The sequence below is a fragment of the Nematocida homosporus genome (assembly GCF_024244095.1).
Source record: "Nematocida homosporus strain JUm1504 chromosome Unknown 4556, whole genome shotgun sequence".
NCBI lineage: Eukaryota > Fungi > Microsporidia > Nematocida > Nematocida homosporus.
Window position 1 is genome coordinate 24,428 of NW_026250660.1, and position 14,376 is coordinate 38,803.

At 42.0% G+C, this 14,376-nt stretch overlaps 9 protein-coding genes across 9 annotated transcripts; 5 read left to right on the plus strand and 4 right to left on the minus strand.

Annotated features, from left to right (window-relative positions):
* Window positions 1-352: 352 nt before the first annotated feature.
* NEHOM01_1750 (uncharacterized protein) lies at window positions 353-2,191 on the plus strand (the record flags this gene model as incomplete). Its single annotated transcript, XM_051490628.1, has 1 exon — window positions 353-2,191. The coding sequence occupies one exon, from the start codon at window positions 353-355 to the stop codon at window positions 2,189-2,191; it is 1,839 nt and encodes a 612-aa protein (XP_051346588.1).
* Window positions 2,192-2,597: 406 nt separating this feature from the next.
* Window positions 2,598-3,461, minus strand: NEHOM01_1751 (uncharacterized protein; the record flags this gene model as incomplete). The annotated part of the gene is made up of 1 exon (XM_051490629.1): window positions 2,598-3,461. The coding sequence occupies one exon, from the start codon at window positions 3,459-3,461 to the stop codon at window positions 2,598-2,600; it is 864 nt and encodes a 287-aa protein (XP_051346589.1).
* A 166-nt stretch (window positions 3,462-3,627) lies between these two features.
* NEHOM01_1752 (uncharacterized protein) lies at window positions 3,628-4,029 on the plus strand (the record flags this gene model as incomplete). The annotated part of the gene is made up of 1 exon (XM_051490630.1): window positions 3,628-4,029. The coding sequence occupies one exon, from the start codon at window positions 3,628-3,630 to the stop codon at window positions 4,027-4,029; it is 402 nt and encodes a 133-aa protein (XP_051346590.1).
* A 206-nt stretch (window positions 4,030-4,235) lies between these two features.
* Window positions 4,236-6,422, minus strand: NEHOM01_1753 (uncharacterized protein; the record flags this gene model as incomplete). Its single annotated transcript, XM_051490631.1, has 1 exon — window positions 4,236-6,422. The coding sequence occupies one exon, from the start codon at window positions 6,420-6,422 to the stop codon at window positions 4,236-4,238; it is 2,187 nt and encodes a 728-aa protein (XP_051346591.1).
* Window positions 6,423-6,567: 145 nt separating this feature from the next.
* On the plus strand, window positions 6,568-8,169 carry NEHOM01_1754 (uncharacterized protein; the record flags this gene model as incomplete). Its single annotated transcript, XM_051490632.1, has 1 exon — window positions 6,568-8,169. The coding sequence occupies one exon, from the start codon at window positions 6,568-6,570 to the stop codon at window positions 8,167-8,169; it is 1,602 nt and encodes a 533-aa protein (XP_051346592.1).
* A 360-nt stretch (window positions 8,170-8,529) lies between these two features.
* Window positions 8,530-9,717, minus strand: NEHOM01_1755 (mRNA guanylyltransferase; the record flags this gene model as incomplete). The annotated part of the gene is made up of 1 exon (XM_051490633.1): window positions 8,530-9,717. The coding sequence occupies one exon, from the start codon at window positions 9,715-9,717 to the stop codon at window positions 8,530-8,532; it is 1,188 nt and encodes a 395-aa protein (XP_051346593.1).
* Window positions 9,718-9,747: 30 nt separating this feature from the next.
* NEHOM01_1756 (uncharacterized protein) lies at window positions 9,748-10,965 on the plus strand (the record flags this gene model as incomplete). Its single annotated transcript, XM_051490634.1, has 1 exon — window positions 9,748-10,965. The coding sequence occupies one exon, from the start codon at window positions 9,748-9,750 to the stop codon at window positions 10,963-10,965; it is 1,218 nt and encodes a 405-aa protein (XP_051346594.1).
* A 355-nt stretch (window positions 10,966-11,320) lies between these two features.
* On the minus strand, window positions 11,321-12,910 carry NEHOM01_1757 (uncharacterized protein; the record flags this gene model as incomplete). Its single annotated transcript, XM_051490635.1, has 1 exon — window positions 11,321-12,910. One exon carries the CDS (start codon window positions 12,908-12,910, stop codon window positions 11,321-11,323), a length of 1,590 nt encoding a protein of 529 aa, XP_051346595.1.
* A 33-nt stretch (window positions 12,911-12,943) lies between these two features.
* On the plus strand, window positions 12,944-13,561 carry NEHOM01_1758 (Ras-related protein Rab-6A; the record flags this gene model as incomplete). The annotated part of the gene is made up of 1 exon (XM_051490636.1): window positions 12,944-13,561. One exon carries the CDS (start codon window positions 12,944-12,946, stop codon window positions 13,559-13,561), a length of 618 nt encoding a protein of 205 aa, XP_051346596.1.
* Window positions 13,562-14,376: the final 815 nt, after the last annotated feature.

The following is a 14,376-nucleotide window of genomic DNA, read 5'->3' on the forward strand; positions in this document are numbered from 1 at the left end:
TCCACCTAATTTATATATCACAACTACCCACTAGTATTTTATAAAAGGTTCTATCTTATACCCATAACACCAAGTCGGTACATTTTGAATAGAACAAATTCTGTGCCAAATTTCCCAAAAAGGAAAATTTCCCAAAAAGGAAAAAACCCACCTTCAGAACAACATCTACGAATGCAGGACTGCGATATTATATTATCAGAATCTACTAAAAACATACCAGCACAGTGTCAATTCAATAACAACTCGATAATAAAACCGGTAATTTCCCTACGCATTTCTGTCTTTAATAACCGTATTCCTAATATGGTAATCCAATGATAAATCTGATTTTTCAGCTTTTTTTCACTATCACATGGAGAATTCCAGTATCTATTTATCAGAATCATCAGGTTTAGATAATGCAAGCCATCCCACCAATTATGACACCTATGAAATGTCAACTTTTAAGCCACCCAAGGCTATCCGACCAGCCGAGCAATTAGATGCAAGACATTCCGCCCCATCTGAACACACTCCCATGGCTAATACATTACCGCGACCTAAATCTGCACCCCATCTACTAGTGCCATTTAGGCAGGCCCCACCGCCCCCAACAGCCGCGACAAACGCACCGGGTACTAGCACATTTATCCCTCAAATCAGCAAATGGCAGGGTCTTCCATCTCTTACGGCGCCTAATGCAAATTTACTAACTGATCCCGTAGGCTTAGCATCACCCGACCTTCCCCTGCCGCTTGCCCATTTACCTGGCCGAGTACAAGACTCAACTAAACCACTGGAAGACACCCATAGCACTACAGATGATTTTGACTCACTTCCCCCTCCTCCTCCCATTGCATTCAAGGCAATAGGATCAACTGAACCCGGACGCATACTATTACCACAACCGGCAACCCAACTCAATACTAACTTTTCTACCTTTAAGCGACCGCCTTTTAACAGAAGTGATACTTGGGTTAGTATACCTCATGAGATGGCACCTTCATTGCCCTATTCAACAAAACGGCCTTCCTCTCCTCCTCCTATTCCACCTCGAACACCTCAAACACATCCCCGCCTGGCTACCAACACTCTTCCATCAAAGAAGAACCATCTTGTCGGCCAGAGCCCGGCCAATGTGCCTAAGATAGCCACTATAGGCCATCGAAGACGCGTATGGCCACCCATAGTTGATCTGGCTGCTAATAGTCAATTCTCAGATAGCGAGCAAGGCAATCAACAAGGTCTGCGTCGTGTCCCAATTCCAACTGTACCACCAACCAAGAACGAATTATATGAGCCCCCTACCAGCATGCTTCAACCTAATGACTCACCCAATAGTCTGTCTAGTCACAGAAACTTATCTGGTAGTAGCACAACTAATGGTCTAGTGTACGAACCCAGTAGCATGGCCCCTAGCAGACCGTTGGATTATTCCGCCCCATTTGGCGATAATATAAAACTACCACAAAGGGAAACTGGTAAGAAAGTAGAGTCAGGAAATAATAAGCCTTCTAATTTCTCAACTGATCCTTCCACTGGCTCTCCAACTAAACTCGAACGAAGGGTCACCAACATATTTGCCATTGCAACTGCGACCACCACAGTCTATCTACTTTGGCAATGCGTTCTTCCTTGCTACTATTTCTGGAGATCCGTGGATTCTTTCACAGGCAGTCGCGAGCAAGTTGCTTATGTTACTCTCAACGGCTCTCTCCTCACCCTAGGTGCTACATTTGTGGCTATTTGCTGTGTAATATATGCGTGCATGCAACTAGCTAACGTTAATGTTAAGTATAAGACAACCCATCGAATTGTTTGGCGCATTGGAATAGCTCTTGGTGTCATTGTTCTAGCTGCAGCAGTATTAGGTACTAGTTTGTTGAGTAAGTGGGTGTGTCGAGGTGTAATTGGTGGCTTATTCAGTCAGGACGACTTTTGGATCAAGTTTAAGATATTCCAACTAGTTCTTATTCTTGTCCTGATGATAGCAAGCAGCATTTGGGATAAAGCAGGTAGAAAGAAGAAGTGGCTAACCAAGAAAGGCATTCTGAAGCTTGTATTGGTTGGCATTGCCATTTTAGGAATTGCAGTGGCTATCGGTCATCTTCTCAACCGACTTTCTACAGGGCAAACAGCTCAAACGAACCTGCTTGATACACTCAAGAATGCAGCCATTGCCAAATATCCAAACTCACCCCAACGGCACTAAACATATACTTAGTGCCTCATCTCCATCCTTGTCTCCGCCCCCATCTCCATTCACAGATGCACTAGCATCTAATGATTTTGATTTATACCAAGCTCTCCTTGGTTTCTTCCGTTAACCTGGACAGACAACAAATCCAGCACCATCTTCTATACAATAGCAGTGATTGGGTATCTAGTTGGGGTTAGTTGGCATCTAGGTGGGTTTGGTTGGGATGGCATTTGGTATGGTATTGAGTTTGGTGTGGTATTGGATTAAGACTTATGATTGGGTTAAATTGATGGATATCAAACTAAAAGTAAGTCATTCTAATAAATCGCTAGTTCGAATAGAGTCTTTATTAATCGATCATACACGTTAAATTGTGTTTAACCAATTGTACCAGTGTAAGACGGCTTTCTTAGTGGACTTATGACTTAGGTAGGTGGGTAACAGCGGCCATCCAACCCAGTGCCTTCGAGATCTTTTCACCAAGGAGTTGGTGATTCGTTACAATGATGATGTTTGCTCCCACAAAGAGTGCTAGTACTAAAACAATCACCAGTCGTCGCCTCCAAGTCTTTGCAACTGAATAGTTCGGTTTTGGCGCGATATGTCTTGGGCCTAGTAGATCTATTATTAAGCCGATAAGCATCAAAAACACTGCAATCGCTGGTAAAGTTATCATAAAGAAGTTGTTGATAGCAAACATAATAACTGTGTTATCAACGGCAAGTTTAGTTATCATTGGCGCTAAGAAGTACATTGCAACTCCCATAAGTCCCAAATGCACTACGGTCACTACACATCCAATTGCCAAGTAAGCCATTGAGGCGACTTTACTACAGTTCCGAGGGAAAGCTCGCCGGAACACAAGAAGCATATACCCCGCGATAAGAACAAAAAGAACTGTTCCAAGGGCCAGGGCTGATACAATATTCTGATCGGCCGCAACACGTGTATTATACGAAAGAGAATGAAGATTGTCCAGACTCACCCAGACTACATTACACAGCACATACAGAATCCCACATAAAGACAGACCGGCAAACATAGCCGAGCAATAGTTGATAAACCCCATTTTGGCAAAAGGCCCTTTATCGTTTATGTTTCGTTGGTGGTGGCTGTGTGGTTTAGTTGATTTGATTGATGTATTTGAATAGTTTGAACCAAGCGACGGACGCTTAACGGTGTCCTCCTTATTGAAATCAACCCACTCCCCATTGTTGGTTATCCCATACAATTGACCCTGTTCATCCATGTATGTCACTACATCTACGCTTTTATCTTTCATTTGTTAGTTGGGAAAAAATCAAAGATTTTATAAGAATTACCCAATATGGTAATATTATATGTAATGTTTTGCTGTTGTTTTCTTAATTTTCCTAAAAAGGAAATTTTGAGCACAAATGTGTGTGTTCTGCTTTCTTTATTTTTAATAATACCCTTGTTAATCCATAATGTCATCATCTTTTAAACTAGTCCGTCTTGTTGCTCTTGCTCTAATCAGTATCCAGGCCTTCTGTATGTGCAGTGGTAACCCAAACCCTAATACTGAGTCAGTAACGGTACATGTTGCCGGTTCAACAGGTACAGTTGATTCGATTCTCGCATCGAGCACGAATCATTTCGACCGTACTGATGATAGGTCTGTGGTTGTTGATGATACAAAATCAATCATCGGATCAGATGATAAACAATCCAAGACAACACTTAAGAAGAAGGTCCAAAATGCTGCCACTGCTACTAAGAATGCGATCAGTTCATCTTTCTCGTGGATGAAAAGAAAGTTAGGCTTCAAGAAGGCCAAGAAGATTGAGAATCCCACTATTGAAGCCGATGCTATTACGAGCCAATCTTAAGCATCTAATTAATAAATATCCAAGTGCTTATCTATTGTATATCTAACAAAGTTGGTATCAAAATAGGCTGCTTTTGCATCAAAAGAAAACAACAGGTTTTAGATTGCGCATATAGTTTTGGCTACTTAGAGTTTATTAAACTTTAACGGACACACATTGGGGCTTTATCTATCTACATGCCAATTATATGCCAGCTGAATCTATATCTATGCTGGCGTCCCGGACTTACCAAACAATAGTGCTGTGATGTTATCAATGTAATAGTAGCTACTGACTTTACCGCAGGTTGGCACTGGGCAGATGAAGGTGGACTTTCGGTTGTTTTCGCTGCTGGAACCTGTTACTCTATTGGCAATGTATTGGGTTAGCTTGGACAGGGCAGAGCTCAGGCTAGGGAATAAACTAGCATGGGAAGTTTCGTCTGGCTTGTGAATGAGGAAGATACAGTCCTGGCAGAGATGGTGGCGGCAAGAAAGGACCACAAAGTACCTCTTTAAAGGGCTGTTGTTTGGGTTGTGCGACACCGAATCAAAGGGTTTCAAACACTTCAGGCACATATCAAACAAGTTGGTTAGTGATTGGATATGTGCTTTTAGGCTATTTTTAGCCCGACTCTCATTCGGATGTAGTTGCTTGAGAATAGTAAGTAAAAGTGGCACAGTTATTGTGGTGGACGGTGGTAGAAGATTTAGACGGTAATCTGCTAGTAGAATCTCCGGGTGTTGGCTGAAAGTATTGTTGAACCAAATTGGAAGATAGTATGTATCCACCAAGTATAGCGTATAATCGAGATTTGGAATGTCTTGCCAGGAAGATTGAAGAGTACTCCTTTCTTTGGCAATGAAGATGGACGGGTCGCCTTCACCGGCAATGACTTTGCCCTGAACTGCCTTTATGTCGGCTTTATTGGAGCCTTGAATGTTTTCAATGGCAAAGAACTTGAGGTTCTTGCTTGTCTCTAGCATAGTAGTGCTGATATAGAACTTGGGGTTCTCGCCTGGCTCTATTATAGTAGTGTTGACATACTCATACGCCACTGCCTTCTTGGTGAACTGCAAAACAAGAGAGTCGAGCTGCTTGCCGCGGTGCATTACTGTTTTAAGTAGCTGTGTAAAGTCGACGAACCCAAGACGTTCGCTGCTCGTGTAGGTGAGTCGGAGCACTGAAACGTTGTGGAGAGTTGGGATGCTAAACAAGAACCTGCTGTTGTGAATCTTAATAGAACGCATAACGGTGTGCTCGCCGGTAACTATGTCGCGGTACTGTTCCATGTGTCTACTTATCTCTAAGACAAGATTGTTCTTAGTCATAGCGGCCTCAAAGACCTCGAACACGAAAATAGACGTTTTGGTTTCCAAGAATGTGTTGTAAATGGCCTCCATTTGCAAATAGAGATGACTATCAAGAGAGATGATGCCTTCAAAAACAAGCTCTTTTGTAAAGAAGGCGCTGCTTACTAGTACTTTAGGATTGGTGTTAAGAAGGGACAGATTAGAAAGAGAAGTCAGTTGGGAAAAGAATCCAACCTCTAATCGTTGAATAAACGGCTCATCATTAAAAACGAAGTGTGTGATCTTCTTAAACAGAGTTGGGTTGTTTATGTTCATCAAAACATCAAGCCCAATAAAACCGTTACCTTTGAGAACCAGCCTAGAAGTAGAGGCAATGCGTTTTAGCATAAATTCAACTAAGAAGACACCGCCATTAATCACGGTGAGAGAATCCAGCACTTGTCGGGTTGAGAGGCCTTGGAGTGGTTCAGCTGGTTGGGCCAATAATAGTCCGGTGGTTTCTAGATGCAGACTTTTGAGTTGCGGTAGACTTAGGGCCAACAGGATAATATCTTTCTTCTTCTTATCATGTTTCGGACTTATTTGTGGTTTTGGGTTAGCTGGGTCGGTGGCTGAATCGGCGGCTGAATCGTGCTCCTTGATGGCTTCTTCCGCGGCTAAGCGAAAGTTATCTGTAAAGACAAGGTGCTCAATGTATCTGTTGTTTTTAAGAGTCATTGGAAAGGTGTCAACTATTATATTCTTAAGAATCAGACGAGATAGTTGTGAATGAGTTAATAGTTCTTGGAAGATTCTGGCTAGCATGGTGTCGCATGGGTCATTAAAGTCATATTCAGCAGCGATAGTAAGCTGTTGTATATTAGTGACTGCAGCAAGATCGGCTAAGTGTTCCTCGAGGCCGACTCGTCTAGAGAATATAACATCCCACTCGTGCACATTTTGATCGTGTGCAGCAAGGACCGATGGGTTACCAAATATCCGGCTACCCCGTTCAGCATGATTGCGATATAACTGACTGCCAGCACCTTTGTGTACTGTTTGAGTTCGGCACGACCCAAAAAGCAAATAGCAGATAACGACTAAGATCTCTTTTAGCAGCATCCTGATTATGTGTTCCTAGTTCATATATCCTACCGGGTTTCCAATAGAATAGATCGAGGAGTTATCAATAGAATGCAAAGGAAATGGGCCAATCAGCATGTAATGATTTTTGGTTAGTATTTGGACCCCGGAGTTAGTTCATTCAATGCAAATACACCTACTCTTTCTGCTGGTACTCATCCAAGCACTGGTTGTCCTTGGGGCTACTGAAACACCCGAACCATCCGACCCGTCGAGCAACTCTGTTTCGCTCACTGACTACAACTGGGTGCTAGCTGCGCCCAATGAAACATTTGATAGCACCAAGGCCTCCAATCTCAGTGCCGAAACCATCAACAATGTCCTTCAAAGAGCAACCAAGATATGTATTACCGAAAAGTCCGTCCTAAAAAAGCTCGCCCCGCCACGTCTCCCGGATCTACTTAAAAGTCGCGTATACTTTATCACTCATGTTTCTTTCACTGGCATAAGTACTATTACAGCCGAAATCTTCACTGATCTTGCCCAGTTTATTAATTTAGAGGAAATCAGAATTGTAGCCTTACAACCATCTGATTTTATCTTAACGTCTACCTTTAATTGTCTCAAGGCATGTACAAAACTCCACACTCTCCACCTCCACATGCCAGAGGTTGCTTTTCCTGACCAGCGCATCGAAGTGGCCAATAGCAACCTCCACTACTTTGAGTTCACCAACCATCATTTTCAAGACGAAATAATCATTCTTAACGGGCCAAACCTCACTACCATCAAGATAAGCGCCAGCCGCTTGCAGTACATTGATGTCCTCAAGCCTACCAAAAAGGACATGTCCTTCCGCCTGATTGCGCCAAGTATGGAGTATCTCCCCGAATGTATCTTGTACAAAGACAATCTCTATCTCGACATTCGTCTTGATAGACCGTCACCAACCACTAACTTCAAAGAGCATACTGTATTTGCTCCCAACCGAATCAGGGCCGGTACAGATGTACTGCTAAGTCGGATTGTCTCGCTTAACATCCTCCAAAAGCAAAAGCCATTCATGTGCTGCCCCGGCACCAAGTTCACTTCCTGGACCCAATATGAAAAGCACCGCCAGCATTCCCACCCCACTGTCAACTCCTCCTTGGCTATTGCTGAAACCATCAACAACACTCTATTCACCATGGCCCTGCCCACCCTGCCTCCATCTGATAAGAACCCAAGCTATGCCCTATCATCAACCGAGATTACGGACATTGTTGATTTTCTGAATAGAGTCACTATTACTGACATCAAAATTAACATAGGAAAGTATGGGTTCAACATGAGCAGTAAAAACCCAGACGACCTACCACGGCAAGTATCTGAATGGACGCCCATTCTTCTTTCCCTGTCCCATATCGCCATTGAAAACACTAACACGAAAATAGACCTACCCGTCTGTTTCTACAAGCTTTACACTCTCCGCTCAATCAAAATCATCAACTGCAACTTCCCCAACCTACTAGACCTAATCATTGCCATGCCAGGGCTTCGGACGGTGTATATAGAAAGCTCGACCTTCCACCACGCCAATACCAAGATCTTCGCTGACTACCGAAACAAACTCAAAAGATACTGTAAAGACAGTAAGACCTTCAAAATCCTCAACTGCCAAAGTGAAGAAAGCCTCAACTTCCTGTTCAATTGTTTTATTATTGGAATGGGGTTCCTCTTCGCCATAATGACTCTTCTGTACGTTATCTCTCTAAACATAAGGAAGAAAGAACTAGCTAAGTTGTAAGTCCTTTTTGAAATTTCAAAAACAACAAATTAGATTAGGTTGAGTTGAGTTAAGTTAAGCTAAGTTGTGTTGGTATTGAGTTGGTATTGAGTTAAATGAGCTTGTGTTAGTTTGAGATTGGGATTGAATTAGAACACTATCTAAATAACATTAATTGGCCTGATTATCAATAAATTGAAATGGTATTACATTACTAGACGAGATAACCAACTTGGCTTTGATTAGATAACAATATAACCTACTAATAACCTTACTAATAACCTACTAATAACTTACTACTAACCTAATTTTGTCCTTTAATCAATAAACCAAACACAACCCACCTTAACTCAACACAACCCAACCCAATACTAACCTAACCTAATGGGCTGGTCGTTTGGCCGGGGTAGAATCGACTTCTTGTCCATTTACTGGTGCTGATGGTTCTACCGCTTTTCTTTTAACCTCCTCACGAGCCTTCCATTGAGCCCGAATCTCCGGAATACTTCTTTCCAGCTCAGGATACTCCAAACTCTCATTGATTGAGAAAACAACTCCAACAACTGTTTTGTACCCATTAGGGAAGTTTTTATCCTCCCGAATCCGTAGTAATGACCATCGACCTGGTTCCAAGTCAAAAGTTTCAGTATTCACAGTATACTCATCGGGTTTATAAGAAAACTCACCCACTAACCCATCCAGCTGGTTATAATCAATGGGTTCTTTATAGTAAACTTCTTGCGGCTTCCCATCCCGGGCTTGCACATTCAGATCAATGTCCTTGACAATCTCATCAATCCAGTAAGTAGCAAAGAGAACTTCTTTATTGTTCCCATAGGAAGTATAAAGATCATAAAGACCGACAATCTCTTTGGACCTTTTCATCCGAAAATCAACTGAGTTCAAATGGGCTGGTTTCCATTTCAGATAGGCCCGACATGCTCCAGGCACATAGGCATGATTAACACAAGTAAAAATCAAACCGTCATTCTCATGCGTTAACTGTGGAATAATCTTTCTGTACACCTCGGCCAAACCATAACTCTTATGCATTCGCTTTAGCTGCATAGTAAACCGCTTATCTTCAGGTATGTTAGTCATCTTGTGCCAGTTATGACTATCGTATAGATAGCGATTGGCCGCATTAAGTCTTAACAATAAATTTTGATTTGCAATTGATTTGCCATTATAAATAATCATATCAAAAATCATAAAGGTAAAGGTATCTTTTGAGTGCTGAATGATCTCTCCATCAAACAGCATAAGCTCGGCCGGCATAAACCGACTGGGTAGTTTAATAAACGTGCATTTACGATCCATAGCAAAAGCATATCCTTTGTTCTTAACAGTCTTACAAAGAAGTAGAGCTCGGACGCCATCACTCTTTTCACAAACATAGTATTCTCGCTTTTTTAGATCTTCGATATCTTGCCGACACATTGTTACTGGCTGAGCACCGGGAAAGTCTTGGAATGACCTTAGATCTAAGATTTCACCTATTTCCCGACTTAGATTGCGGCTATCTTTATCATTAATACGTTCGCCAAGACCCAGAGATTCTATGCCCATAAAAAAACTAACAAATGGGTGGGTATTTGAATGGTCCAATCGGTATCTTTCCCATTCAAAATAAGTCCTACTAGTCTAGGGGCTCGCATGGGAATAGTATTAAGTAAAAAAGGGCTCCGAACTAAGATAGGACAGAAGTTCAAGCAGCCTCTTAGTAGTGAAGAGCAGTCGCCGGTCATGTCTTTGATGTCATATACAACCCCATACTCGCCTTCTAAAACTAATGAAGACCATTCAAGTAAAGAAACAGAGGATGTCTATGTTATTCAGCGCCCGAATGATATTCATCTGTACTTGTGTCGCTACTATCTCTTTCAACTTGATCCTGACATTCGGCACTTCCAGGGTCTAAAGATTCTTCAAGTTTGTTGTAATCGCTTACGCGAACTGCCCGATGAGATTGGCGAGCTTTCAGAGCTGGCAGTACTCTTTGTAGCTCGTAATCGGATTGAAAGACTTCCTGAGACTATCTACAAACTTGAAAACTTGAAAGAAGTCAATCTTTCGGATAATTTACTAACTACACTGCCTAATTCAATGCGGCTGCTTAAGTCCTTGGAAACAATCGACTTATCGGGCAATCCCATGAAAGAACTGCCGGTGACAATACCTTACATTAGCACTTTACGCAGTATTTCTGTACTTCGTACTTTTATCTTCTACTTCCCGCCGGAGTTGCTTCGTTTAGTCTTTCTCTCGGATCTCTTCTTCCCACAACCTGAGTCTCTACATAAAGTAGCTGCCCAGTGCCAGGCCAAGCACCACTCTCTACAGTACATTCAGGACTCACTAATCATTCGCCGCTTAGTGCCCGTTTCTCTTTATGAAAAGGCCGTCCAGAAGATCATTGTTAAGACCCGTCTCCTGCGCAAGAACACTCCTAAGGAAATCATGAAGATGATTTTGAACGCCAGAGCCTGTGATGTCTGTGGCAATCCCTTGTTTTCCTCCTTTGTTACTGTTTACACCAAAGCCATTATTTGCGATAAGGAAGTTCTTCTTCGGTTTATGCTCTGTAAAACCCACCCTATTGATTACCAAACTCCATTCCAATCCCTACGTGAAAGTCTCTTCCGTGAAAAAGAGTACCCTGGCGACCCAATCATTCCCAACATTCTCTTTATGTTTGACACACTCACTTACACCAAAGAACAGAAGCGACTTATTCGCCAGGAAGAAAGAGCCCTTAAAAACCCGCACATTCCTACTGTCCATCTTCTTCTCCTCAAAAGACTTCTCCACTCCTAAACCATTCCTAATCCTCTCCCAACTTAACTCAACCCAACTTAACCCAACCTAACTTAACCCAACTTAACTCAACTCAACTCAATACTAACCACTATCTAATCCAAATCCAAAACTATTTCAATTTGGATAATATTAAACCCAATACTAACCCAATAAAGATCAGTAAATCAGATTATTTAAGTCAACTAACTCGATACCAACTCATACCAACCCATCCTACCCCATCCTACTCCAATATTAACTCATACTAACCTAATCTTAACCTAACTAATTGCATTCATTTATTGGTATACAACAATATAGATCAATCGATATCAATCGATATCAAAATCTATCTATAACTCAACTTAACATCTTACCACTCATGATTATCCCAGCCTGGCTTTTCGCTCTTCTTCTCGGCTTTCTTCTCAGCTTTCTTCTTAGGAGTGGTTTTGATGCCCGCTTTCTTATCCCCAGGCTTCTTCTGTTGGGCAACCAGTTTCGGATCCGCCTTAATAGGTGCCGCTCGACCGAGCACACCAATACCTGGGACACGCCAGTCCGCCTTAATTCGACCAGCCTCCCGACGAGTCCGTGTAGCCAAAGCCACCAATACTTCCGCTGCATCACCAGCCACTTCCGCCACTAGACACTGAGCCGCCACAACTGGAATTACTTCCATCACCATCGCCCGTGGATCAAGCATTTCTAATAATCTACTAGCCAACCTAATTCCCGTCCGTTTAGGCCCCACTTCACTACTCTGCATCATACATAGCAGACACCCATAAAGAGTAGTCGCACATTCCAAAAACTCCACAAATCCATCCAAAACCACATCAGCCGCCGCCACTCGTTCCATCGACCTTCCTTTCTTAGTCAAAGCCCCAAGCCCTACCAAAACCTTCTCCCGCTGCTTCACATTCAACCCACTAATAATCTCAGGCACCGCACTAATAGTCTCCATCCGCACATTACTATCACTCAACAAGAACCCATCACAAAACTCACTAAACACATAAGAAACAGCTTCCGGCATTTCCTTCAACCCCCGCAAAGCAATCACTCTCACTCCCGGAGTTGAAATAGCAAATAACATAGCCGGCCCCGGTACAACTGGATTCAACAATAACAAAGCCCGAGCCGCCGCCAACCCAGCTTCACCTTCCGCCCCCTTTATATATTCCAAGAGAACATTAGCCACAAACGTACTATACTCAGGCGGCAAATCATCAGCCACCACTCTAATCAAATCATGAATACGTCCCTGTTCCGCCACCGAGTACCCCCGATAATAGTTCAGTCCCTCATCCAAGGCCACTATCTCCCCCACCCGTTCATTACTTTCAACCGTCTCCCAACCCACTCCCCCATCACCACTACCACTTGCTTTACCACTACCTGCTTTACCACTACTTGCTTTACTACTACTTGCTTTACTACTACCCACACCTACATCATCTACCCTATCTACCCTATCTACCCTATCTACATCCATCTGATTACTCTCTTTACCTATGAAAACCGGCAGAGTCCCAGCAATAACCGGCCGACCAGCCATAGTAAAGTACCAATCACTAACCCCACTACTCAATCCAATACTAATCCCATGTGCTTTACCCAGTCTTTTATTCAAATCAGCTAAACACTTACGAGTAAACCCTTGAAAGATAGGAAAGGAATTAGAAAAACTCTCTAATCTTTCCGTTACTACAAAAAAAGCTGAACTTGTTAACTGTGAGATAAAAACCTTCGGAAGCATTGGATCTGTAATATTCTTGAGTAGAGGAAAGGCTAATGAAGCCTCTTCAGTCCATTTACCCTTATACTTAAATATTGTTACTTTATGTTCTTTATATCTCCCTTTATATGCAATATAGAGAGAAGTACTGAGAAGTTCCTGACCAATAGTAAAGCGTAAACCGGTGCCCATTTGCTTTAAACCACGTAGTAATGCGTCCATCTGGGGCTTTAATGAAAAAATCTGCTAAACGCCATGGCCAAACAAACACACCAAGAAGTTCTTCCCAAGTACAAGATAGTATTTTTAGGTGAAACAGCAGTTGGTAAAACAACTATGATTACTAAGTATGTTTTTTCGACTGAAACACGTGATTATCATCCTACAATAGGCGTAGATTTCTTTGCTCAGAAGACAGAGATAGGCGGAAAACCGGTTAATTTACAACTTTGGGATACAGCTGGTCAAGAACGGTTTAGATCTTTAATTCCTAATTATACTCGTGATTCGTTTATGGCTGTAGTTCTGTTTGATTTGACTAAACGAGAGACTTTTGATAGGGTTGATGTTTGGATTAAAGACTTTGTTATGAAGAACAATGATGGCCAGTTGCGTATTTTACTAGTTGGGAATAAGAAAGACTTGGCTGAGCAAATACCAGTGGCTGAACGACCGGTTAGTTTAGAGGAAGCCCAAGAGAAAGCTAAAGTATTTGGGGCTAAGTACATAGAGACATCTTCTTTGACTCAAGATGGGATTGAAGCCTTTGCCCAAGCCATTGTAGAAGCAGTTGAGAACTCGGCTGTACCAGAACAGAAGATTCCCGTCTTTAGCATTGAAGTAGAACAACCCCGTGGATGCTTTTGTCTCTAAAAGAAGTTAGGGTTGAGGTGGAGTTAAGGTTGAGGTTGAGGTTGAGGTGGGTTAGGTGGAGGTGAGATTTAAAACGTAGTAAAGCTTATACTGGGTTAGTATTTAGGTTTATTTGGTTTAGTTTAGTTTAGTAGATAAATTGTTGTTAAGATATTATTGAGTTGGTGTGAGTTGGTTTGAGTTAGTATTTTGTTGGTTTGAGTATGTATTGTATTGGTATTATGGTATTTAGAGTGGAAGACTTGGCAGGTCTAAATGGTATGGAGATGGTTGTAGTACTCAATACTTAACTCAATACTTAACTCAATCCTTAACTAATACATACTCTAGTAAAGAGATTCTTTGAAATAAGTAGTGGTGCCATTTATTGAGTATGTATTGGTTAAGATGAAATAAGATGGCGTCATATTAGTATTAGTTTGGTATTATTGTTAGTAAGTGTTGCACGCCAGTTTTGCAACTCGCCGAACTTGCAATTTCAAAACTATTTGCAGAAAGCGAAGCTCGTCACTTCCAGGCCCGAAATTGCGGGTTCCGAGGCTGGCGAGACAGAATACAATAAAGATGCTTTATTTGAAAGTCTAACAACTACTAGTTTAAAATATACACGGACAAATTAGAGCCACTTGAGCTCGCACTATTTTGCGAATGTTTTGAAAGTGGCTATCAACCCAAAAGAGAGATAGACACCTTCAGGTCTTTCGCTCTCTTCCTTTCTTATCTGAAAGTGCTTTAAAGTAATAAACTCTCCTTTTATAGTCTAATTCTTATCTCTTATCATATTCTATGATATAAACAGATCTAGTATACTCGTT